The following is a 27,670-nucleotide window of genomic DNA, read 5'->3' as shown; positions in this document are numbered from 1 at the left end:
GAGACAGCAATAAAGGATTTAAATAGTTGAATGGGGTCAGTTCAGCAATCAGCAATACTAATGCATGGCCAATCTGTATGGATATCGGCCAAATATCAGCTGTCTTCTCAGATATTGGTGGTATCGGCAAGACTGGGGACGGGCATTACCAATATGAATCAGCTAATATGCTCACTCTGATCCAGATATGTAAAATCTAGCAGGTAATCGGAATTGTTCAACCGAGGGGCTTTGTTCATCAAGACTGAAGACCTTTACTTTTGCCCATAAGGGAGATGGCTTGAATTCTAGATTGTGTAGGTAATAGGTGGGAAGTGTGCCTGCATTTGGGTCAAAAATTTTATTTTCTTATTCCTTCCTCTGTCTCTCTATATTAAAGCTACATCTCTCTTATAAGTTAGATAATGAATTGTGTCGGTAGGGGGTGTAAACCTCAAAGAGAGAGTGTAAGAGACATGTACAAAGGATTTATTACCTAATGAGGAAGATAGAAAGAGAGAATCATCTGCCCCAAGAAACGGAAGTCTATTTTCTAGTCACAATATCCTAGATCCAAGAAGCGAATACATTCAATATATTTTCAGCATTTTTGGATCTCAATATTCTCATCTTTTATTTAGGAGCCAAGAAAATCCCAACCCCAATGATATGCCCTATAAAAAATGAAGAGCTTGCCCATCCCTTCAAAAAATATTGGATTTTAAGACATACTTCTTCCGTCATTGTCAATTGGATCAGCATAAAATTTGAAATCCTTTTTATAATAAAGTCTCTTATTACCTTTTTGATTCAGCAAATGAGTGTTGATGATTTGAGATTTATGGGTTCTGTACGTTATCATTGGTGACACTTCAAGAATTAGAAGAATGCCTTCTTTGTTCTCTTTCCTTTCATATATGTTTTTGTTGACCAAACAAAAGCATGACTTGATATCTATTAGCCATTGAAAAAAGCAAGCCAACATGTTGAGCTTTGTTATAGAAGGCTAACAAATACAAAGAATCAAGCTGTTGCATAGTATTTGCTCATCCCTTCTAGAGGAAAATTGTAAAATTAATTGTTAAAGTTGTCTAAAACACTGAAAATGAGTGATGCATTATCTTTATCAACTACTGAATTTTAGACCTGAACTTATCTTCAAAATGCAGTTTTCTGTTTCTGAATATTCTGGCAAATCACTACTCTTCTCTCCGTCTATTGTACTATTGGAGATTAAACACTAGGTAATTATCATAATATTTTGCATTTGATCTTAAATTTTTATTTTAAATTTAATAACTAACTGTTACTTGTAGAAAAAGTCTTAAAATCTTTGTAATTTTTAATTATTTTTAAGCTAATAAAAGTTTTTTTTTTTTTAAATTTTTTTAAATGTTGTATGGTAAATTTAACTTCCATTTAATCAACATATAAATATACGAGTTATTACATCGTGTTTGCAACCTTTTAATTTTTTAGAATTATTGTTCTTCCCCAAATTTCTCTCTGTTGTTTGTATAAATTCATCCACCATTCTTCTAACCCTGTGCAGGGGCATGAAATTTTGGTGCTATTGATTCCTCATGACATTATTTGTTTAATTCTGACGACTAATTAAAAAAGAATGGGTTAACCTCGCCCCTCTTCCTCCCCCCCCCCCCCCCCCAAAAGACCCCTCAAAAAATGCTCATATCTCTTCACATTCTTATTTCTTTTGACGTAGATTGGTTGAAATAGTCATTTAGAAAAAAAAAAGTGGCAAAAGTGAGCAATTTCATTGAATGGATTGCTGTGTACTTTTTCGATCTATGAGATTGTAGGGATGAAATGGTAGTCCATAAATTGGATACATGTATAGGAATCAGAATATCAGACGTCAAATCAAATTAGAGGCAACTACTTATCTGTCCTCAATTCTAAGCCATAAAGCGAAGAATTTTGCATTCGAAAATACCAAAGGCTTCAATATCACTAGAAAATATGAAGGGGGTAACTGCTTCCACCATATAAAAAATTGATTAGAGTCTCAGCTCAGTCACACCCAGTTTTCGGTAAGATCATTGTCAAATTCTCCATCAAAGAGCTTTCAACCATTTCTCGAGGCATGCTTTCTGCTCCTAGACTTGCTGACCATATAGAATGGAATATTGGAAACTGAAAGCCATGGACGAGTGATAATAAAGATGAATCTGAATGGCAGATCGTAGAAACTTCCATCTTAAGAGTATGGTGCAAGGTTTCGACGAAATTTCGTGAAACCAACCAAAATATTTCGGTTTTGCAGGTTGTTGAAACGAAATAGCCTGCGTTACTGAAGAATTGCAATGTTTTGACTGAAATTTCATAGTTTTAGCGAAATTTCGACCATGTTTTGGATTTCGGTCGTTTCGGTTCAAACCCTTTGTATAAAATGCATGGTTTCAATCGAAATTTTGATCATGTTTTGAGTTTCGGAATCATTTCGCTAGTTTCGACTCCAAAGAGGGAAACTTCCTAGAAACCTCAGATTTTGTGATTTTTGGCCAATTCATTCCCATATCTTTGTAATAAAACCATGAATAATATTTGATAATTATGAAATGGTTTCTAATTATATGCTTATTCATTCCTAAAGCATATTTTAGTTGTTTTAATTGAATTATGTGTGTTCAAGTACTAAATTTTGTGTATACAGCATCTTATAGCGTACCGTGTACACCACCAACCTAAGGTCCAAAGTCAAATTACCATTTTGTATGTGTTTTTTACAATCGAAGGGTTTCACTATGTTTAAAAGGCCTAAAATAGGGTTTCCTAGAAGTTTTGGGAACTGATTTTGCCATTTGGGCATCGAAACCATCAATTGAAACCAGCAACTGAAACCTTCCAGGTTTCAATCGAAGTTTTGCCGTTTTGCGAAATATTTTGGTTTTGAGCCTGGTCGAAGCCAGGTTCGAAACTGCAACCTTGAACCTTGTTTAAGTGTGAATCTCCCCCTTCTCTCTCTCTCTCTCTCTTTCTCTCCTTCTGTTCAGCCTAGATTTAATATTTCTTTGTTCTATATTATCTAGAATTGATTGTTTCATTCTCTAAAATGTCAATTATTAAATTTTGGTTTTGCAGATAAAGTATTTGGGCCTGCAACAACCACACGCCATGTGTATGATGTTGCTGCTCAGCATGTTGTAAGTGGTGCTATGGAAGGAATTAATGGTAACTCCATTTCTTTACTGAAAATATTCTTTTCAATCCACAATAAGAGAGGCTTATATGATAACGGGGCTGTGGGAGGATTCCAGTGACATTGTCATAAATGCTTTAGTTCATGCTGTATGTTCTTGTTTAGAAAATCTTCTAATTTTTTGTTTGGTAGTTGAGATGGTTTGAAGGATATACAAGAAAGCAAGACGTGGAAGTTAGCTTTCTTTTGGTGGTGTGGAGGAGAAGGCTTTCATATCAACTTTTAAATTAAGATGATATTGTAAGCTATTACCTATTAGTTTAATACATAAATTTCAATTAAAGATGACCATATGATTGCATAATATATTATATGACAGGGATGCTGATTTAATAGTCCTTTATGGTCCATTGGTCTATCGTCATCATCAACAACATAACGCTCTCCAAACAGCTCTATTCGAAGTCATACATGATACGAGGCCTAAGCTAAGCATGTCTTTCCTCACCACTTCACCTAAGGTAATTTTAGGCCTGCCCCTTGCTCTTTTGGTTCCCTCAATCTGAATCAAATAACTTCTCTGTACTGGGGCCTCCGAAGGTCTCGGTTGAACATGGCCATGCTACCTCAAACAACTCTCTCGAAGCTGATCTTGGATCAGAGCAACTCCTAGTCCAGCTTAATATGGTCAGTCCTTACTTTATCCTTCCAAGTTTTGCCACAGATTCATCTCAACATCCTCATCTCTGCTACACTTAGTTTATTCATATGACGCTTCTTAACTGCCCAACTTTCTGCTCTATATATCACAACTGCTCCTATGACAGGCCTATAAAATTTTACTTTAAGCTTTAAAAGAATATGCTGATCACACAACACATTGGACTTACCTCTCCACTTCATCCATCCCTTATTTTAATCCTCTGAGCAATATCATCATCTATGTTACCTTCTTTATTTATGATAGAGCTTAGATATCTAAAATAACCACTTTATGGAATTTCCCTCTCATTGATTTTCACCACCTCGTTCTCCATCCTAGTGTGGCTAAAGTTGCACACCATATACTCCGTCTTAGTTCTACTTAGCTTAAGACCTTTTGATGTTTGTCAAAACATGAAGAAGAAAAGACCAAAACACTGTTCACTTGAACAGTGTCACAGCCCCATATTTGCCTTGGTTGGAATATTACTAGGAGATCCTGTGGGGCCCAAGACCAGATTGCATGGAGGCTTTATTAGAAGAGTCAATTTTGTCTATGCGTGGGGGATTTAGGAGTTCAGTTTTGTTTCTATTGTAGAATTATTCTCTTAGATATTTTGTGGTTGTCTATTAAGAAACCTTAGCTCGGTTTAGTTTCTAATTTCAGGTTTAGAACGTAGGCTTTAGTTCCTATTTTCAGTTTGTTCCCTTTTCTTGTAAGTTTCTAATTTTCTTTTACTTGTAATGCAAGCCATAGCTGCCCATAAATATGTATGAGCTCTTAGGAGCCTCCTAACGATTTATGAAGATGAATGAATATTGCTTTTGTGCAATTTTGTGTCTTGGTGGGAGGATGAAGGGCTGAGAGAGCCTGACTGAGAGAGCTGAAACCCCTATGCCCATTTATCTTCTTTTTTATCTTCTTCCTCCTACTGCCAGTCGATCCCCTGCTGCTACTGTTGCTGTGAGAGAGCAAACCACTGCTGCTGCTACATCTGTGAAGGCCTGGTTGCAACCTTGATCAACAACCAACACTGCTGCTGTCGATTACACCATCAACTGAGGGCCTGCAGCTCAGTTTCCTCCATCAGAACCTGCTGCCACTTCGAGACTCCAGAGCCCAGCAACCTCTTACCCTTTTGTGATCATATTCAGGGCATCTTGAGGGCACATCCTACTCTTCATTCGACTGTGCTCAGTTTCCCCAACTGCTGGCCAGATTGATATTATAACCTTCTATTTTGAAGGCTGGTTTCTAATTTCAAGCCCTCTTTACATCTCAACATTCAGCCATCAGAATTGGCTGATTTTTGGAGTATAAGATCCGTTCAACACCACCTCTGCTCAACCTAAGTTTGGTGAAGTTCTGTTTGCTGGTTTGATCTCTACCTCCTAAGTTACTAATTCTAATTTTATTGCTATTTTGAAGTTCTGCTGCAACTTGTCATCGATCCTACTGTAGAGTGGTTCTTAGTTGAACCCTTTCTACATTACCTTTTGTTTCCAATATTGATCTCCATAGCTCCAACTTGGCGTTAATCTTTGCTTTTGTCTCATCCACAAAAAGCATACACCAAAGAACCTCATCTTGTATGTGTGATAAGTGCAAACAAATAAGGGCTTTAGGCTGATCCTTGATGTAACCCAATTGTAATTGAAAATTTACTACCTTGACCACCTACAGTTCTTACGCTAGTCACCACACCATCATACATAAATTTAATTATGTCCACATATTTACATGACACCCTTCTCTTCTCCAGTATAATCCAGATTAACTCTCTAGGGACTCTGTTGTAGGCTTTTTCTCCAGTATAATCCAATTTGGATCTTCCTAGCATAAAACCAAATTGGTTCTCCGAAATAGTAGTTTCCTATAGAGGCATAAAACTAATGAGTTAAACGATGAAGTTATGGGGTGTGTGTGTGTGGAGTGGGCAACAGCAAAAAAATTGTGTTAAGGTTTCTCAAAATCTCCAAGGTGGAATGCATGGTAGTATGTTTTATACAAACGCCTTTCTAATCCTTTCAAGTCTCCCTTCTCAACACTGTACCAAAAAAGAAAAAAAGGCTGAGTAATTGTTCTTCTCAAAGAACTCAACTCCAACTAGCATCCATGGAGCTGCTTGTGAGTTGTGAGCCTAGAAATTCGTTGCATGCACAGGTGTAATCAAAATTGACAGGTTTCGATCACTTTTGTCCAGTTCTCTGTAAGAACAACTTTTGTCTTTCGAATGTCATCTCTGGTTGCATCATGAAATCAGGGAACTATATAATCTGGAGATATTTTTGGAAAGTCAATTCTTTTCCGACTTATGTGCGTTTGGTGCCATTTTAAAAATTTATTCGATTACCTTATCAATAGGGTGTCAGGTTGTTGCAAGGTTTCTATCATGCCAATTTTGGAATATAATTTGTTTAGGATAAAGGTTAAACACTGGTGGAGTTGCTAAACTTATAATAGGAGCCAGAGCAATACGTTTAAATTTCAGACTCAAAACAGAAAGTGAGTCTTGGATGGATTTTAGTAACTTAGTTAGGTTAGGTTGCTTTCCAAAATTTTTGTTCCCTAGTTTTTAGCGAGTCTTTATGTAATGAGGGTATTTCGGCATTGAAAAGTAGCAAGGCAATGGACATCCATAGTGTGTAAATAATTATTTTGATTATTGAAATGAAATTTGTAAGGCATAGTACAAGATCTCGGCTATTTTCTCGATTTTGGCAGCTCTCGAGACGAAACCACATGCGATACCAAAAACATACAATATCTCAGCTGAGATCTCGACCTATATCTCGGTCTCGACTCGAACCAGACCAACTTATAACTTATAACCCCCCTTGGCGAGATTTCGACCCCAAAGTCGAAATCTCGCCTCCTCTCGCCAATCTTGGTCTATTGTTATGGGAGAACCCAACTTTGGTGGATTTTTTTGGCAAATCTCACCTTTAAGTGAAGATTAAAGCCTATGGATTCAACATTCAAGCTTCAACATCAAGAGAGGGTGTTGGTTTGCTTCTCAAGAACACTGTTAGGTAACTATTCATCTCAAAAATATATTTTTTCATAGAATCATGATCAATGCTTGTTTGTTGATTATGTATTTATTATATGTGATACAAAGTCCACCGATCATTTTTTTCATAGAAACATGATCAAAATAGTGAAAAATATCTATTTTACCTTCAACTACTCGTTTCGGTACTAGCTACTCTCAAATGGTACACACTTATACTTGTATTTGTTTAATTTGTGTCTCTTACTTTCTTTCCAAGTTTCTAACAATTATTAACAAACCGTCGAACCATCACCATATATGAATATATGATTATGAAATATGAATATTATGCCTAATGCTTAAATGGTTTATGGTTGATGTATTTTAATTCCTAATGCTTATTTAAGTTGTTTTACACCTCTACTTTAATTATATGAGTTCTAAATATTGTGTGGCTTAGCCTAGGGTAGACCTCACAATTCACATACGCCGTAGACTATCAACCTAGGGTCCGAAGTCAAAGTACCATTATGGGTTTGAATTTGTAAAAACTAATGTTTCCACTGTGTTTAGAAGGGCTAAAATAGGGTGGATGTCAAGTTTCAGGACCTATCTTGGCCATATGGCCACCGAAACTCACGATCGAGTTGGGACGGGGAAAAATGCAAGATCTCGCCGAGATCTCGGTATATCTCGGTTTCGTGGCCTGGCAAAACCAGGGGCGAAACCGAGTTCTAAAACCTTGTTGTAAGGTGTGTTGTTGGTCTTCTTCTTCTCTGGATACTGTTGAAAATGTTTGAGTCTTTGAGAGGTCTATATTATTGTTGTAGCTAAACAATAGAATGAGTATTTGGTTGCAGCTATGTACTGGTTAACTAGTTCTGCTATAGTCTCTCAACTTTATTTGCTGGTTTTGAGTTGTTGGAAGTGAGATTTTAATTGGATGTTCTGATATTGTGCTAGTGTTAAATCTTCGTTGTTGAGAGAGTGGTGGTACCTGAATAAACTAAGGTTCCTCTTGTATTGTGGGGCCACTACCTGGAGGATGTTGAATCTGTCTTGCATCATTGGTTGTGAAGTTACTTAAAGAAAGTCCTTTGATTCCATTAACTTGTTCATGGTTGATCGGGCTTCTTTTGCATACTTTAGATAAACTCAGCATTCATTTTGCAAATTGCAACAAACTACACAGACAAAATATGGAAGACCTATGATCCTATCATCCATTGACTTGGTCTTTATCCTATATGATCAGAATTCTTGTCTTTAGATTATATTGCTATGGCATCGGTGCATGATGAAATTTAATCTTTTATTTACTGCAATAATCTATAGTTTGTTAGTTTATTCTCTTGTTCTTGCACTATGCATTATTTGCTCTTACATAAATGATGATCTTGTTAGTTTTATTCTGATTTTGGTAGGCACTGTATTTGCTTATGGTGTTACTAGTAGTGGAAAGACTCACACAATGCATGTAAGTAACTCATCTTGTTATTTGACCAACCAGCCACTTACAGTCAAGGGTGTTTAGTTGCTTTGATGCATCTATTTAATAAGAATGTAATTCATTAGCTGTTTTCATTTTAACAGAAGTTTTGAGACCTTTTTGCTCTTAGTTACTACTGGGCTTAGCTTCTGATCTGGTCAACGAGCTTTGTCCTGCAGTGTTTATAGGAAATTGGGCTCAGAGGAATAGTTGTTTTGTTTGTGATGCTTTAAAATTTTGTGCTGTTGCTGTATAGCGGGGAATCTCACTCTTTCTTTTCCTTGGTAAATTCTTTTATTTCATTAGAAAAAGAAAAAGGAATCTGGACCATGTTTTACTCCTGTGCAATAAAATTTCATAGGAAAGAAGCTAATCCTTACCAGGAATTACTCCTTTAGTACTCCAGCCAAATTTTCAAGCCTGAATAGTAGTTTGGACTATATATACGGGCGGGCTGGTGTGTGTGTGTGTGATTAAGGTAAAGAATTGGAGATTAAATACTCAAAATCATCGGAGTATCCCTAGCCATGCCTAGGTGATCTTTAGCTTAATCTTCTGCTATTCGCTTTATGTTGCTTTTATTATTGATTTTCAGCTGGTGTTTATGCATTCTTATTCAAGATCAGGTTAGATTCTTAGTTTACAATTTTTTGAGCATTCCTTCAAATTAACTTACATGTTTACAGCTTGTTCTTTTTAATTTTTGATATTTAATAGATTAAGAAGTTATATTGATATCAGAAGAAATTTGCGAGAATCAAGACTTAGTCCAAAGAGAAACAAAACAGTAACTGCCACCCCCCCCCCCAAAAAAAAAGAAGAAAAAATACAGGAAAAGAATCAGAGAAATTCCCCCCTCATGTAGTAGCGGAATAGAATCCCTAAAACTTCAGTAACTGCCCCCCCCAAAGAAAAAATACAGGAAAAGAATCGGAGAAATTCCCTCCTAATCTAGTAGCCGAATAGAATCTCTAAAACTTTCCAACAGCCTAGTGACACCCTCTTTGGCCATTGGCCAACTTGTCTGCTAAATCATTGGCAGATCGGGGCCTCCAATAGAATGAATGGTTCAATTGGAGTCCAGAGGGCGAGGGCCAAGAATATTACGTGCCTAATAATAGGAGCAAAGCTCTAAGGAAATGGTGGAAAAGTATGGTTTTGATGGTTGAATGGAAGTTTAATTGGCTGGAAAAGGTTCTGTTATGGACTGGTAATAGAATGCATGTGCAATCATTCCAATTAGGGATTTGATGGTGGCTGAATGGGTGATGGTTAGGGTTTGATGGGAGCAGGTTATGGTACTGATTGGTGGTGGAGATTTATTGGTGAAAAATAGGGCTGGTTCAGTGGTTGTTGAAGCTGCTTTAACAATAAACATTGTAACTAGAGAGGGACTTTTCTTGCAATATGAAGGTTTACATATGTTTATATAAGCTAAAACAAGGTTTCCTTGAAGTATCGGAACCTAGTATGAACGTTTGCTTCCGAAGTGGCCAACCGAAACAGCTTGGCAAAAAATGCACTGTTTCGGCAAAATGTCGCCCATTTTGATGTGTTTTGGTCATTTCGGTCTGACCGAAATGAGACCGAAATGCTAGTTTTCGAACTATGGTTCCTTGGTTATGCTCGCACTCTAAAGGTTATCGGTGTTATGATCTTGTCACTCGTCAACAGTTTGTAAGTGATGATGTCACCTTCTTTGAAACCACACGTATTTTTCTGATGAGAATCATAGGATGGATACATGCCCTTTTAGTCTTTCACCTATTCCTGCTGTTATTCCTTTACTGACTCACCTATTACTTCCCAACCAGTGGCATTTTAGGTGTATATGTGTCGTCCCAAGTCACCTTCAATGGTTCCAGCTGATCCTTCGTGACTGCCCTCTACTTCATCAGACTCCTTGCCTGGGAATTCTTTTATTTGTCATTTCCAATGGGTGTACTATGCATCCATGCTATGTCTCCCCCTTGAACTCCTTCATGAGCAACCATTATGCAACCTTCTTACTCTGTTGCAACAGAAAATGCACACATTATTAACTTTTCTACATTCATTAAGACTCCTAAAACAACAATAAATCTATGACCGAATATTTTTTTTTGATTTACTACTCCCTAATAGTTTTCTAACTTGTGTTTTTTTCCTGATTAAAACTAATTTTTATAATTTCTAAAAATAATAAAATCGTAATTAACCAAAATTATGTATATAATATATTAATCATTATTTTCAGACACAACAACAATACTTTCAGAAATGTTCATGATTTTTCAAACCAAAACAGAACATTGTCCCTATTTTTGTTAATTTTTTTAATTTTAAAATTACGTTTAAAGTCCCTAAACAAGAAAATTAATTTTTCGAGCAGAAAATAAAAGCGACTTCGGGAAGCCATTGGATTGACCAATGGTGTCTAATATATAAAGTTTTGCACCAACCCTATTAACCCTATTTTTTTTCTTTAAATATTTTTTTAAAAGGAAATCAATATTTAATGAAAAATTTAAAAATAATTTAAAACCAGAAAATTAAATCCAACTCCGTGAAATCATAGATGCCGACATGCCGTGGTGTCTAACCTATAAAAAATTGAAGTCCAACCACTAAATATTTACCTCATTTTTTGCAAAGATTAATTTCAAGGGAAAAAAAGGTTACGTACGAATTGGAATCTTGCACAAATCATATCCAAATCTGCAAAATCATTGATGTAGATGGGTTGCAGTAGTCCTTAACATCTCCTTCCACCAAGAAACAGATGATTAACTAAAAAATCACTAAATCTTTGGTTTTCTGGGCTTTTCCCCCTCTTACGGTCGAAATTCATGAAACTACCGTAAGTGGTCAAAATTTCAACCCATCCCAATTGAATTTGAAATATATGTAATAGGTTGGTAACATTTCGCCGAAAAGATACCATCCTGCCGAAACGATAGCATGTTTACTGACTCGACTTGCGTTTTGTTTCGATTCTTCATGAAGCCAATTTTGTTTGCTAAATTTTGGTCATTTTGACTGAAGTATCGAACCTTGCTCTTTGGATTGGGTTTCATCTTCTTGCTTTTGAGACCTTGTAACTTGGGGTTGACAGCAAATCTCTGACAATATCTGCTTTATTGAGTTAAACTGAAGAGCGATCAGTGCATTAGCTAGTTGAGATGGGTGCTCTCTATCTATTGTCACTTCTGTATGGTCTTGCTGCCTGTTTTCAAGCTTTAAAAAGGTGTGAGCACTTTTGGCTTGGCTTAAGAAAGTGGCTCAGGTTTTATTTCTTATGCACTTTCTTGATGGTTGCTTTTAATCACTGTTGTTTTGTATTATGTATTTTATGGATTTGATATTGGTCTACTCTTTAAAATTGCCTTTGTAGAGATTGTAATTTTTTATTGTTTGAATTTATAGAGATTTTAATTTATTTATTGTCTGATTTTTTATGCTTGAAAGTTACTCATGTTTCAATTTATTTATTGTATGTACTATTGTAGGGAGAGCAAAAGTCACCTGGGATTATTCCATTGGCTGTGAAAGATGTCTTTAGCATCATTCAAGAGGTAGTGGAATAGTTTTTTTTTGGGGGGTCAAATTGATGGTTTTGCATGCACTGTTTGTATTCTGTGAATTAACTTTGGTCAACGTATGCCGCAGACACCCGGGCGGGAATTTCTGCTTCGTGTATCATATCTGGAAATATATAATGAGGTCAGTACATTTTGAATTGATTGTATGTTTTTCACTATTTAATTGGCAGTTATCTACACAATTGAATGTATTTCTTGAGAACGGAGGTGATGAAATCCTTTTTCACCTCAGAGTTCTATAAAAAACCAAAAGAATAAGAAACATCCCCTCTGTTGTAACTTGTAAGCCGTGATACTGGTGTTCTTCAAATTGGAAGTGCAATCATGTAGGCTACTCTAATTTTGGACACATGATTATCAAATATAAATGTTGTAATCATTTCGTGTTGGAGCTATTTCCTTGCAATGTCAGAAAGATGATGGTTCCGCCAATTATTGTCATTAGGGAATGGACATCCGGCTATGACTCAGTAAGTATTTTGGGTCTGGGATACCTGGCAGTGTATAAATGTTCAAGTTAAGTGGACATGTTGTCCAGGTCCTGATCTAGTCATGTGTTAAATTTAAGGCCAATCTGACTTTGCCACCTGTAAATATTATGCTTAGAAAATTGTTTGCAAAGTCAATTCTGGTCAAAGAACAGGGACTGCCATAAAAAAAGTGAAAAATCCCTGTACACGGTGCGTGACCAAGTTGTGGTACATCCTTGCATCCTGCTGTAGCTAATGGTTAATTATCCTGCCTGGGGAGTATGTTCACAAGAATGACTAAAAGGAGTTGACGAGGGTCCACACAAGTGAAAATGACCATTTCTTTATTATTAAATTTTTGGTAAGTACCAATTTATTGAAAGAAAAAGATAACAAGAAGCTTTCAAAAGAGGTAAACCAGAGCTAATATACAACAACAGCAACAACAAAGGACCTACATCCTTATTCTCATTGTCTTTTGGATAGATGGCAGAGAAAGTCAAGCAGTAACATTTTTATTGTTACAGAAGCTTTCTAAAATGTTACAAAGAACTGTCTGAGGTGTCCAACATCCAAATCTCATGGGGCTGTTCTTGATTTAGGCTTCTTTTCTGGCTTAGTGATAATTAAGGTCCCGTTCGTTTAGAGGGGTAGGTGGGACCCACATGTTGGTTGGGTTTTGTTGGGGTGGAAATGTTGAGGTAAAGTTACTTTTTTCATGAACAGTAACCAAAGTCCCTCCAAATTGGTGGTGTTTGGTGGGACTTTGGATGGCAAAGGGGTGGGATTTTGAAGTGCCACATCAGCAGACAAAGCAATTATGATGTTCCCTGAGCTTTTGTAAGTTCACCACCCCAAATTAACCAAACAAGGTTGGGGTGGGATTTTGAAGTGCCACCTCAGCATTTTCCCACCCCACCTAAGTCCCCTCTGAACAAACGGAGCCCAAAAGGTAATAGCTCATCCAGTACAGAAGGTACTACATGGTATGGTGTCCATTCTTCACATCGTTTTTGATGGAAGAGCGTACTTCAGACAATAACTGTGTATACTTTATTTTCTATGATATTTCAGCAAAAGCTGAAGAATTTGTTTGTTATTCATCTTTGGGATTATTTTCAATCTTCTAGCTCTCTGTTTCTCCAGGTTATTAATGACTTGCTTGATCCAACAGGGCAGAACCTAAGAATACGAGAAGATGCTCAGGTAATTAGGTTTATATAATGGAGCTGAGAATATGAATGCATTTTTTTTAAAGTTTAATTACTTTGAGTGGGTTAAAGTCTTCCAATTGCTGTAATTAGTTTTCCTAATATTTTTGAAATCATTTTCTGTTATTCCCCGTAGGGGGAAAACTGTAACCTATTTGAATGAAACCAGGTGTATTTGTATGGTAATTAAAATGGTAATATTTGGAAAGTGATGATAATTTGCTTCTCCGTTAGGTTGCCTGATCAACACAAGAAGTGTAAGAATCTGCAATTTTTTAGTGATATTATATTTTACATGTGTGTTAAAGCATATGTATGTACAATAACTAATTTGTAAAAGAAGGCTCTGAAACACAAGTAATTCTCCTTTAAGGGTTATATAAAAAGTTGAAAAGGGTTAAAATATTGATTACCAACTTGTCATTTGATGATTATATGCATGATACTATGTGAGGCAATATATACTCATATTGTATGGATCCAGGTCATTTTTCCAGCTGAGGCGATGATATCTAGGTTCCTTAATTGTCACACCTTTGAATTTTTTAGAAATAGAAACATGGTCTGACAGGTATTGACCAATAATCAGCTCAACTCAACTCAATTAAGCCTTTTCCCAACTAGATGGAGTCTGCTATACAATTTCTGTTCATATAATTATATAATTAGAATCCCATAATCAAGACATCTAATAAGATCTTGCATGAGTAGCCGTAAGTTTATTCTGGACAAAACTCTAGATGGAACTGGAAATAGGCCTAACAAGTACCCACAAAGGAAGCTAGGGTCTGAAGTAGCCCCATTTAGACATGAATTCCAACTCATAATTACAGGTAGAAGATATAGCATGCTGATGTATATATGTAATTGTAAGCATGTCTCTTTTTGACAGTTTATTATTGATACCCTTTGCAGCCTATTGATTAACTCTCTGCAGACTAAAATATCAAAATAGGTAAAACGTAAAATTAAAGATTGGTTCTTGTGAAGCACTTTGATGATGTCTTTATTAATCCCCTCCATAACCCCCCGGGAGATCTTGTTTGACTCAGAATTTTCCTGTGTGTGTATGAAACTCGTTTCTTCACTCCTATCCTCCCTTTTTCCCTGTGCCAGCTAGAGCCATTGAACATTCCCTTTTTTTCTTGACTACTGTTATTTTTCTTCTTGTTATTTGAATGTGTCTAGTGTCTTTGGTTGGCAGGGAACCTATGTTGAGGGAATTAAAGAGGAAGTTGTTCTGTCACCTGCTCATGCCCTTTCTTTGATTGCATCCGGGGAAGGTACTTAACTTTGGTTCTGCATGGAACATTACATCTATCCATTGGAAGATATTCATTCTTACTCATAAGGAACCACTTGTCATTAATTTGATAGACATTTGTATATCTGCTTCATTACTTGAGTATTTTCTCAAGAATATTAAGCTGTGGGAAATAAAACCCTTTGAAGTGCTAAGTGTATGATGAATTCGAGCATGCAGAGCAAGTCTACTTGTAAAGGGCCAAAACATTTCATGAGAGTCAGAAGAAGAGCAAGTCTACTTGTAAAGGGCCAAAACATGTCATGAGAGTCATCAGAAGTGAGCATAAATCTTCTTCCATCCCTTTTTTCCTCCCACTTGTTCCCCCCTTGTTATATATGGATTGGTTATTTGGGTACTGTAAGGTGCAGCATTAGGTGCTTGTGCTGTGATCCGTGACGGAGGTGGTCTTTTGAGTGGTAAGGTGGCGTTGCTGGGGCTGTGGAGGTTTGGGTAATTGGGTGTCCTTGTTTGTCTTTTGTCATTACCTCTCTTTCTGTCTTGGCCTCTTGTTTCCTCCCTAACCTTTGGCTTTGTTGAATATTCTCACATGCCTCAAAGTAATGAACCTTTAAGAGAAGGAATTGTAGTTCCCTGAGAATGTTTTAGTTTTTTCATTCAAAATTTGGATTTAAATTTACCTAGTATTTTAGTGTAAAGATTGGGCCGAGTTTAATTGCAATTCAATTGAGGGAACAAAGAGTAATTACTGGATTACAAAGTATCCATTGCTGGGAATTCGAATTTGATCTCCTTCCATACCTCACAAGCAGCAGCTAGTTCAGGGCTCCATTTGCTAGCCTCACGGATAATTTCATTACCTTCACGAGCAAGATCATGTCCCTCATTACGAGCTTGTACACGCTTCTAGGGCTACTCGATTAGCTACGGCACCCGGTGCATTTCCCCAAGGGTGTCTAAGAATATTAGGGGGGGGGGGGATTCTCAATCAGTCTCTCTTGCCCTAATCTAATTCAATTAATAAGTAGTCCTTAATTGTTTTTGTCCTGCTAGATGGATTGTTAAATGGGTAGGGCTTTCGCATGGTCCTGGACCCTAAGGGCTAGCGAACCCTGCAGCCCGGCCAATGCCTCTCTTATTACCTGCCTGACACATCTTGCACTATAAATCTGAGCTGATGAGGGTATACATTATTAAGCTAATATTATGCTTATTTTTTTTATACGGGTTTTTCCAACCTGCTTGATTATACGTGCTGGGGATGCTTATCCCCGTCCCTTTGTAATCAGACAGGTTTGGGCCAGCATATTGCTTGAAAGTTGAAACACCCGAGATCGACCTACCGGAACACGCCCAACTGAGACTCCTGAAATGCTGGTTTCCTGTTTGCTTTTTTTCTTTATATGATGTCTTGATAATTGATGTTTCTTCTACCATTTTCTTTCACTCCTCATTTTCCCTTCTTTTAATTTCATGCAGTTTGCTTTTGCAGTTTTAATTCTTATTGATTTGTGTTTTGTAATGTTGTTGCAGAGCACAGACATGTGGGTTCTAATAATTTTAATTTACTTAGCAGTCGGAGCCATACTATTTTCACCTTGGTAATGGATCCTGATTTCCATGTGATTTGAGTTTCAAACATTTCCTTCTGTATTCATGCTTGATTATGATGGGGCCTTGATGTTTCGTATCCATATCAACTTTTATTTTATATTTCCTTTTTTTTTTTAATCCCGAATATTACCTGGGACCCGGGCCAGCCCCTAGAATTTTATTAATGTCAAAATTTGGAAAAAGAATACAAGGGGGGGGGGGACGTACCGCCTTACCTCAACCCAAGGAGCATAACTCTCAACAAACACTAGGCCCAAACCCATACAAGCAAGACCAGGAAAACAAGACTCTATTTTCTGAGGACGGGCAAACCAGCACTGTCTTTCTGAAGAATACGTTGCAGATCCCCCGGTGGCTGGCTGCCATAGTGGAAAACGATGGAAGCCCCTGTATCACAAGCCAATTTGGCTAGCCAGTCAGCTGCCCTGCTACTTTTTCTATAAGCAAAGGATACAAGAGGCCAAGTAGAGCGAAATAAGACCATGGACTCCTGGAACCAGTACCATCCCCTCCATAGGTTACACCTCTTTTGATTAATCATTCTTATAGTAGTAGCAGAATCTGAATTCACCACAAAATCTGCGAGGCCTAAATCATAGCACCGCTTCAAGCCATCTCTCAAAGCTCTCAACTCTGCAACCGAGTTAGTGCAGTCACCATAAAAGTTTGAGAAGGCTGCCAAAACAACACCTTCCTTGTCTTTGATAACCCCTCCACCCCCTCTTATACTAGGGTTGCCTCTACAAGCACCATCCACATTAAGCTTCACCGAGGCGAAAGGCGGACACCAATATATGGGGAGAGGATGCTTCAATCTGATAGGAGGAGTCGATAAGCCCAAACATTGAATAATTAACACTTCCCTAGGAGAACCCGAGAGCCTTAACTCTGGTGGATAAGGGATGTCTTTCACCCAGGCTTTAATGCTCTCAATAACAGAACCAACAGCTCGCCTTCTGTAGAGAGATTTAAAATTAGGGTAAGGCTTGGATGATTAATTATCATCCCAAGCACATCTATTTATAATCATAATGAAATAAATAAAATAATTACATGAGCAATGTGAGACTAAACCACATACAAGAAACAACATAAAAAAGACATAATAACAAAGGGAAAAAGTCCAGAATACCCCCACGGTATTGTGGCCCATATATTCTAACACTCCCCCTCAAGTTGGAGCATATATATCATGAATGCCCAACTTGACTTAGATAGGATGAAACAATTTGCTACTAAGTCCCTTAGTGAACACATCAGCCAGTTGATCAGTAGACTTCACAAAGGGAACACAAATGAGGCCGGCTTCAAGCTTCTCCTTGATGAAATGTCGGTCAACCTCCACGTGTTTAGTACGATCATGCTGGACAGGGTTATGAGCAATGCTAATGGCTCATGGGAAGACGGACAGCAACACCAATATCCTGCAATAATCTTCTAAGCCATAGAAGTTCACAAATTCCTTGTGCCATCGCACGAAACTCGGCTTCAGCCCTGGACCTTGCCACAACATTCTGCTTTTTGCTACGCCATGTGACAAGGTTTCCACCCACAAAGGAACAATAGCCAGAGATAGATTTCCTGTTAGTAGAACCAGCCCATTCGGCAGTAGTATAAGCTTCAATCTTAAGGTGACCATTGGGAGAGAGAAGGATTCCCTTTCCTGGAGTAGACTTCAAATACCTCAAAATACGACGGACTGCATCCATATGAGAGGAATAGGGATCATGCATAAACTGGCTCACCAAACTTACAACAACTGCTATGTCAGGTCGTGTGTGAGAGAGGTAGATTAGTTTGCCCACTAATCGCTGATAACCACCCTTGTCAACAGGCTCACCCTCTTTCTCCCTAAGTTTTGTAGTAGCTTCCATAGGAGTATCTGAAGGATGACAACCTAGCAGCCCAGTCTCAGTCAATAGATCAAGGACATATTTTCTTTGAGAAAGAAAGATGCCCTTTGAAGATCGAGCAACTTCTATCCCTAAAAAATATTTTAGAGGGCCAAGATCTTTGACTTCAAACTCACGGCCAAGGAGGAGCTTCAAATTCTCGATAGCATCACCATCATTACCAGTGCCCACAATATCATCCACATAGATTATGAGAAGAGTTACCTTGTCACCAACTCGTCTGATAAACAAAGTGTGATAAGCATTGCTCTGTTTATTACCTGCTGAAATCATAGCCTTGGGAAATCTGCCAAACCAGGCCCTAGGTGACTGCTTCAACCCATAAAGAGCATGCTTCAATTTACAGACCCTGCCCCTAGTCCTGTCATTACTCATCAGAGAAGCCTGGTGGAATGTCCATATATACCTCCTCCTCAAGCTCCCCATGGAGGAAGGCATTCTTTACATCTAACTGCTGAAGATCTCACCCAAGATTGGCAGCACAAGATAATAACACCTTGATAGTGTTGAGTTTTGCCACTGGTGCAAAGGTCTCCTGATAGTCAACTCCATAAGTTTGAGTGAACCCCTTTGCAACCAGACGTGCCTTATATCGATCCACTGAACCATCAGCCTTCTTTTTGACCACGAAGACCCATTTACATCCAACTGGTTTTTTCCCTTGAGGAAGAGTCACAAGATCCCACGTATTATTTTTGTGTAGTGCTCTCATTTCTTCCTACATTGCTACCTTCCACTTTCCATCTGTAGATGCTTCCTGCCAATTTTTAGGAATCGAGACAGAAGAAAGAGAAGGTACAAAAGCACGAAAAGAAGGAGAAAGAGAGCTATAAGAAACAAAACGAGATATGGGATGTAAAGTGCAAGTCCTAGTACCTTTGCGATGAACAATAGGTAGCTCGGAAGAAGAGGGATTACCTGGAGATGAAGGATCCGGATCCGGAGCCGGCAATTGGATGGGTATTGGTGCTAAAGTGGGTTGCAGCTGCCCTCTGTTGGTTCTGCCCTTTGTGTAGGTGAGTATGTTGGAGTCGTCAATTCTCTTTTGAAATTCACCAATAGTTCTCTGGACTGGAGTCAGCTCTCCCTGGATAGGAACATTAACAACACTATTTTCTATGGTCTCCCCCTGTAAAGGATTCCCATCAGGTGAGGGAGGAACAGCCAGAGGATGTTGGGCATTAACCAAAGTAGGCTGGGCAGCATCCAAAATAGGCTAGGCAGCAGCCGTGGGTGGTAAAGAAGGCTGGACAGCAGCCATGGGTGGTGGTAAGGAAGGCTGGGCAGCAGCCGTGGGTGGTAAAGAAGGCTGGACAGCAGTCGTGGGTGGTGGTAAAGAAGGCTGGGCAGCAGCCAGAGGAACCTCAGGTAGAGGAATCTCAAAAGACACATCTTCACTAGAACTCTCCCCCTGAAGAGGTGGCGAAGAATAATAAGAAAGGGACTCATGGAAAATAAGATCCATACTAACCATGGTACGGCGGGAAGGGGGATGGTAACACTTATAACCTTTCTGGGTTGGAGAATAACCCAAGAAAATACAACGGAGCCCTTGAGGTTCAAGTTTGCCTGGAGATTTGGTATCTCTAACATAACACACACAACCAAACACCTTGGGAGGCACAATAAAGGAGGAATTGCCCAATAAAACATCAGAGGGGCTACGGGAGTTAAGAACCCTAGAAGGGAGCCTATTGATGAGATAGGCCGCAGTGAGAACCCCAATATTGAGGAATTTCCCCGTACCTTTTGTTGTTCCTTTCCTTCTATAGCTCCCAAACTATCAGGGAAGGTAACAATCCTGTAATGTAGGCACTGAGGCTTTTACAACTTGCCGCCTCATGCCAAAGAAATATTCGACTCCTGGCATCCTGTGATGGAATCACATCAATATCAAAGACTCGTGAAAAGAAATTCCAAACCTTCATCATAGTGCCTCTAGCTATTAGGCAATGAACTGTTGTATCCCTCTTGGGGTTCCTGCAACAGTTACACTTGGACGCTAGGGGAATCCCAACAGCCATCAAGGAATCATCTGTGGGAATTTTTCCATTGAGGAGCTGCCAAGTGAAAAAGGCTACCTTCGTGGGCAGAGATTGGTTCCAGACCCACCTAACATAGGAAACCTCAGGTGACCTGCACCGCAGTTCATTAGGCTGATTTAGTTGTGAATTGACCATCACTAGAGGGAGTCCAAACCAAAACATCATCCTTTTCACCAGTAGCGAAAGTACCACAAATGATGCTTTGCCTAACCCCATTTGAGTCAATCTGATCTAGAATGGACTGTTTCCACGAGCCATCCTCCTCTAAAGCATCCTTGACTCGCAAAGTCGTGTCAACCTGTAGGGCATTGTCCGCATAGTCAATTAACGGACCAATCCCTATCCAATTATCCAACCAGAAACAAATACTGCCAGAGCCAATCAACCATCTTGACTTGGTTAGAATGAGATCCTTATGCGCCAGAGCGTTTCTCCAAGACTTCGAGCCTATCCCACTCGAATCTGCCAAAGCAATATGATTGTTTTTAAAGAATTTAGCCCTGAAAAACTCACTCCACAGTGAATGGTCAGCTATGATCCTCCATAATCCTTTTTAGCCTTAAGGAGAGACCGAAATCCTCCAGAAGCCTGATTCCCAACCCCCCTTCTTTTAGCGGCCTACAAACCTTCTGCCAATTCACCCAGTGTCTGCGCTTCCCCCACTCCGAGCTTCCCCAAAGGAAATCAGCGAAAATTCCATATATCCTACCTAGGACTGCCTTAGGTGAATTCGAAGTTGCAAGCACATGGATGGGGATAGAGACGAGCACATGTTTCAAAAGCGTAACACATCCCCCAGAAGACAAGAGCTTTCCTTTCCAACCCGCCACCTTATTTCTTATTTTTCCAACTAAATCATAAAAGAAACGAATTCTAAGTCTTCCAGAATGGTGAGGGCCCCCCAAATAAGTTATCGGGAGAGTCTTTCTAGTGAACTCTGTAATGGTTCCCACCATTCGAGCTCTAGCCGCAGAGGCCTTGTCACCCAACAGAAAGCAACTTTTTTGTTTGTTGACCAATTGCCCTGAGAAGCCTTCATACCTGCTTAGGAAACCCAAAATTTGTTTCAGAGAGCGCTTCAAACCCTTTGTAAAATAATGGTGTCATCTGCAAACAAACAATGGGAGATACCAGGACTCCCCCTGGGAAGCTGGAAATAAGATGCACGCCCTTCCACAAAAAGATTTTTAATACCCTTGCTCAGGACTTCTTCCGCTAAAATAAACAGAGCAGGAGATAAGGGATTCCCTTGTCTCAATCCCCTGGTAAGACTTGAAGAATCCTGAAGAACTGCCTCCCAAGACAATAGAGAACCAACAATTCTCCGTAGTTTTCCTGATTAAGTTAATCCAAGCATCAACAAACCCAAACTTTGAAAGGACCAAATAGAGGAACCTCCATTCCAAACGGTCATAAGCCTTTGCCATATCCAGCTTGCGGATCACATTGCCTCCCCGAGTCTTCCTGTTTAAATCCTGAACGACCTCTTGGACAATATAAATATTGTCATGGATACACTTGCCCTGAACAAAGGCGCCCTACTCTTCTGCTATCAAGGAAGGGAGCAGCCTAGCCAGCCTAGAAACAATAATTTTGGCAATAATTTTATAGGCAAAGTTAAGGAGGCTAATGGGTCGAAACTCAGACACTACCTCGGGGTTGTCCTTTTTTGGAATTAGCACCAAGTTTGCAGAGGTGAAGCTTCTTGGAAGAAAACACCCTCCAAAAAAATCTTGTACTGCTGCCCAGACATCACTTTCCACAATCTCCCAGCATGTCATGAAAAAATACCCAGAGAAACCATCAGGGCCCGGAGCGCTATCACAGGACAATGAGAAAACCGTAGCTTTCACTTCCTCCAAAGAAGGGAAGCCAAGAGCGAAACATTAACTTCCTCCGTCACAACCTGGGGAATATGAGCAAGCAATTCCTCATCAACCAAACACCCTTGAGAGGCAAAAATATCCGAGAAGTGTTTCACCGCCACTGCCTGCATCCTCTCCTGGTTAGTAATCCACTCACCCTCCCCGGACTTAATTCTGTAAATACCTGATGCAGATTCATCACCAAATAGGGCTTGTTTCATTGGGAATAAGTCCAGGGTTGGGTTACATACATGTTGGGCCTTTGATCCCATGGGTTTCTAATGTAATAGGCCACTTTTATGGGCCTAAAATATGGGTATATAGGTTGCATACGGGATTAGCCCAATACTTAGTTTATTTTTATGTTTTTTAATTGAACCGGTTCAAATTGGTTGCATCCAATTGGTTCAATTTAAGTGATCATGTGACTTGGTTAAGTGGTCATGTGACAACTTAAGTGGTCATGTGATGTAGGTTGGGCTGGATTAGGACTCTATAAGTCCAGCCATGTTTTGAGTCTATTTCCTTTAGTATTCTAGTTTCCTAGTTAGTTTAAGTTGCCTAATAGGTTAGGGATAGGGTTAGGCCATTCCTTTTTAATGTCTTAAGTCTATTTTTGAGTCTTTTATATAAGTTTGTAAGGGAGGCCAGCATTGGATACGAATTTGATTAATAAAAATTAGCTTTATGCTTGCTGCCATTGCTGCTGCTCTTTGTGAGTGTATATCCTTGTGAATCTCAAGGTGGATAGGGTGGGTGGACTCCTGCGACTCCTTGCATCGTGAAGATCGGGAGGTTTCTTCAAGTTATCAAGCTGCTGCCATTGTTCTCTGCAATCCAGTAAGTTTGAACCTGCTATTTGTTTTTAAACCTTCTTCTACCAGCCTTTATCTTCCCTTAGACCTAATCCACATTCCCCTCCATCCATCAAGCCCTAATCTCCATTAAACCTGCAATTCCTACCTTAACTAGGACTCCCTCATAACTCCAGATTTAGCCATCAATTTCGAACCCTACTTCCAGCCTATATCCCCCACACCTCTCCCTACACTCGACCTTAAACCTAGCCCTTAGTCTCCACTATAACCCCTCCATTCCTCCACTCCATTAAATCCCAAAACCTGCAACTCAATTCTGTCCAGAATTGCAGAATTTTAAAACCTTCCCAAATCCAATTATTTTTATCCCATAATAACCCCCTAGACCTGCATATTAAAGCCATATAAGACCCGTTCTCATCCTAAACCCTAGAATTAACCTAAATCCTAGTGTTGTCCATTCGAACCAGCAACCCCTTTTGCTATTGATCCTGTTATCTGGCTCCTAGTAGGTCTCTACTTATCTAGGACTACATTAATACCACTCTGCTTTCTTCGGTAACCATGAAGAAATTTTTTTATTTTTTTATATTTCCTTAAAAGTTCATACGTGGGAGAACAAGAAAAGATGTATCTGGAACTTCCTTAATCTTACATAGTTCTTCCCCGGTGATTATCAAACAATCCCACTCTATTCATGGTTGGCGATGCTAAGGGTCATTATTTTTTTCTTCTTAATAGTTCATATTGCACATTGAATGAGGCAAAATATGTGTCCTCGACTATGTCTCTTTGGTTGAATCTGATTTGTGCATAATAATCGATGCCCTTGTGAATGCATGTTTTTAATAGAATGATAAATTAATATCAACTTAAATGGTTAATCACATGACTTTTAACAGACTTACTGGACAGAACTTCACTTGAGACTGAATTACAAGCACATGCAGTTAGGTGAAAAACTTTATGCTGGGGTGTATCATCCATTGCAGAAAGTCAGTAATAATAGAATTATAGGATCAAGTGGGGCTCTCTACACACAGAGACAGAGAGAGTGGGCATTTCACTTTCTTATAAAAAAAATATTAATAGATGTCTCTTTTTGTGTCCCTAAAAGAACTTTTGTACTTTAGATAACTGTCTCAAGAAGCTATGGATTAACTTACTTAAGGACCTAACTTTACCTTAGACTCAGAAGACTTTAAAATAAAAGAACTGGATGGAAATACCCCCTAGGTCTCATTCCCTGTTATTAATGATTAGGGGCAAATAATAAAGAATGCAGAAATAAAGAACTATTTTCTACTGGTATGCTTGCTGCTGAAGTTGAGGTACCCCTCCAACTGGTATCCTTGCCATTGATGATGATCTTCCCCTCCCTACTAGTACCCTTGCCACTGCAACTGCTACCCCCATTGACCATATCTCCACCATCTACCCTCCACCTCCACCTCCTCCTTCCCTCACCAACCCTAAAACTTTCTTTCCTCTCTGGAAACCGCTCCCCCAGCTGTGGCCGGTGCTTGTGTCGTTGGTGCTGAGGTAATCGTCTTCGCGGAAAACCTGCTTCTGGCTCCCCACATGGCCATGCTGCTGTTCCCCCTCCCTACCTTCGGTCCATAGCCCTGCAAGGACCGATGTTATGAACCATTTTTCGACCTTGCAAGTACAAGATGACATCTCTACTGTTGATTGCAAAGCTGACTCTTGCCCCGTGCCCCCAACAGAACCTGCTTCTGGCAACCTCTCCCATGTCTTTGCCTCGACCAGTCACCATCCTGCCGTCTGTTCCTCTGATTGCTCCTTGCCGCAACTAGTTCCCTCCCTCCCTTTTCCTGTTCCTCTGCCAGCGGCTTCTCCGTCTTCCCCTTTTTCTGCCTCAAATCACTTTCCTTCAGGATTCTTTGTTCTGAGGTCTACCTTACCCCCTCTTTTAACCCTGCCTACCCTAACTATCGGGGTGGGGCCCATGGTTGATGTAACTCCCTTGCAACACCGTCTTCTACCCATCCAACGGCCCATTCCTCTTGTTGACCCACCAGCCCACCCCAACACTTCCCAAAATGACCGCAACTTCGCCCCATCTCACTTGTGGGCCAGTTGCTCTCCCCGTTCCTCTGCCTTGGCCCAACAGTCCAGGATCCTCATACACCCACTGGTCTGGGTGATGCTGGTGCATTACCTTGGACCGACCCAAACCTGTTTGGAAACCCACATGGAGATGAACCGTGTCCAAATTTGTGATTTAGGGTCGGATATTAGTAGTCTATTTATTTATTTGGATTTATCTTTTAGTTTTTTGTTTTATTTTGAACATGCTATAGGAAATGGTAGAGTTTCATTATGTTTCAGTTTTAGAGTTAGAATAGTTGCAACTTGCTTTTCTGTTTACGAGAACTTCTCTATTGCCAATCCAGAGGAATGAAAAAGTCCAACTTGGATGTTAATGATTTTTCCTGTGTCTTAATGACAAAAAGATTCTAGATTACATTCTCTGGTTAATTGTGTGTTCTTTTAGTATTTCATATGTTCTTATTTAATTAAGTTTAATACCTTTATATTGGTTCTTTCTAACAAGTTTTATATACGGTAGGAACTTACAAATATATTTTTTGTATTAGACTATTGAAAGCAGCCCACGCAGTGACAATCAAGGGGAAGAAGATGTGACCTTGTCCCAATTGGTAAATCTTGCTTGTATCAGTCAATTAATCTTCAGTATTTTTGTTGGTTCTTCATCTAGTGGCTGTTTTAGGTTTTGCTTATGGCTTTCTATAATATAGTACACTTATGCTATGAAGTTAGGGTAGCTGATGCCGTCACGCTAATTTTTTTATTTGGACTTCTCTATAACTCATCTTTCCTTTTCAGAACTTAATTGATCTGGCAGGCTCTGAAAGTTCTAAAACTGAAACAACTGGATTACGAAGAAAAGAAGGTTCATACATAAACAAAAGCTTACTTACTCTGGGGACTGTAAGATATTGCTCCTTCTGTTTCATGGTATTTTAGTTCTCTAGTTTTCATGGGCAATTTGTCTTCAGAGTCATCTGTTGATCAGGAAATTGGTTTAATTGTTTTCTATTCATTGGACTAACATGCATGTAAACATCCTTCTTTTTTTTCCCCAAGTTTGGTACTCTTAGTTTTGTTTTAAGATTTATTGGGCACCAATAATACTTCTTCCTTTACTGGGGGATTCGTTTCGTTGTTTTCTTTATGCTATTCTTTGAGGTTCTTTGTTACTTGTAAAAGAAAGAAGGTTTAATTTGTCATCAAATTTATGTTTTTATTTCCTATAATCTGGTCTATCATTAGATTTAGCTTGTTTGTGATGCAAAATTACAAATATCAATTCTAAATTTATTCCTCCCTCTCTCTTTCTCTCTTAATTGGAAGAGGAAACTACATTATATTAATTCCCCACAGGATTCCTCTGCTATGGGGATTCACAACGTTTCTGTATCTCCCCCCACCTATTATTTCCATAACCAACATAGCTCCTCTTTGATTCCTCTTCATAATTGCTGTTACAATATAATGGTGAGTTCCGACAGATCTTGACCTTCATAATTTTAGAATTAGTGACAGTAACAAAATAATTTGACTTGGTAATAACTCTAACTTCCAATCTGTATATACTACACTGTTCAAAGAGATTTTATTGAATGTACACCTGGTTGGTGATTAGATGGCCTTTGAGCGACTTTTCTAACATAAAATGTAATGATTAAATGAATCTACTTCCTTTCAGGTTATTTCCAAACTAACAGATGACAAAGCTACACATGTTCCTTATCGAGATTCAAAACTCACCCGTTTACTGCAGTCTTCTCTTAGTGGTCATGGACAAATTTCTGTGAGTTTCTTGTCATTAATTTTTTTTCTTCAACAGATCATTTCTTCATTTGCACTGTTTTCATGGGCCAGTGGAAGCTGGGAAGCAGACTAATGTTAGGAATGTAGTATTGTTGCTTTTTCTGTGACTGAATCTTTCTTCTCTGAATTCTTATCTGTAGCTTATCTGTACCGTGACTCCTGCTTCTAGCAGTAGTGAAGAGACTCATAATACACTAAAGTTTGCACATCGGAGCAAGCATATGGAAATTAAAGCTTCTCAGAACAAGGTAAGTTTTTAAGTTTGTGGCATATGTGAATTTTGACCATGGGCCGCTGGATTAATTAATTCTCATGCATTGTACTTTTTAGATCATGGATGAGAAGTCTCTCATTAAAAAGTATCAGAGGGAAATTTCCAACTTAAAGCAAGAGCTTCAGCAATTAAAGCGTGGTATGATGGAAAAACCATATCTCATTGAGTCTAGCCAAGAAGATCTTGTTAATTTGAAACTTCAGGTTTGTGCTAATAATGTTACTGAATGATTAATATTTTCCTTCACTGATTATTTGAGTTCCTAACTTACTGAATGGAAAACATTCATCAAAATTTTGCTATCACTGAAATTTGAAATCCTTTCTCGATTAGTGAAAAATTATTCTATTGGATAGAAGAGCCAAAGATAGAAGAGGTTGACGTTACCCCCCCTACCAAAAGTGTAGGTC

General features: G+C 38.9%; 2 protein-coding genes across 2 annotated transcripts in view; one reads left to right on the top strand and one right to left on the bottom strand.

Moving 5' to 3' along the window:
- Window positions 1–8,799, bottom strand: part of LOC122667592 (replication factor C subunit 3) — a 28,081-nt gene extending 19,282 nt beyond the window's left edge. The window contains exon 1 of the mRNA XM_043863927.1: window positions 8,784–8,799. The gene's annotated coding sequence lies outside the window, so the exon portion shown is untranslated. The remainder of the gene's footprint in view (window positions 1–8,783) is intronic.
- The window catches only part of LOC122667591 (kinesin-like protein KIN-7E, chloroplastic), a 53,286-nt gene that overhangs the window by 2,219 nt on the left and 23,397 nt on the right, over window positions 1–27,670 (top strand). The window contains exons 4-15 of the mRNA XM_043863926.1: window positions 3,082–3,171; window positions 8,262–8,314; window positions 11,815–11,880; window positions 11,975–12,028; window positions 13,524–13,583; window positions 14,793–14,871; window positions 16,386–16,453; window positions 25,729–25,791; window positions 25,979–26,083; window positions 26,862–26,966; window positions 27,127–27,234; window positions 27,317–27,463. Coding sequence (XP_043719861.1) covers window positions 3,082–3,171; window positions 8,262–8,314; window positions 11,815–11,880; window positions 11,975–12,028; window positions 13,524–13,583; window positions 14,793–14,871; window positions 16,386–16,453; window positions 25,729–25,791; window positions 25,979–26,083; window positions 26,862–26,966; window positions 27,127–27,234; window positions 27,317–27,463 — 998 coding nt within the window. The remainder of the gene's footprint in view (window positions 1–3,081; window positions 3,172–8,261; window positions 8,315–11,814; window positions 11,881–11,974; window positions 12,029–13,523; window positions 13,584–14,792; window positions 14,872–16,385; window positions 16,454–25,728; window positions 25,792–25,978; window positions 26,084–26,861; window positions 26,967–27,126; window positions 27,235–27,316; window positions 27,464–27,670) is intronic.

This window comes from Telopea speciosissima, chromosome 7, assembly GCF_018873765.1.
Source record: "Telopea speciosissima isolate NSW1024214 ecotype Mountain lineage chromosome 7, Tspe_v1, whole genome shotgun sequence".
In the NCBI taxonomy this organism is placed as follows: domain Eukaryota; kingdom Viridiplantae; phylum Streptophyta; class Magnoliopsida; order Proteales; family Proteaceae; genus Telopea; species Telopea speciosissima.
This window is presented reverse-complemented; position numbering and strand designations above follow the sequence as displayed.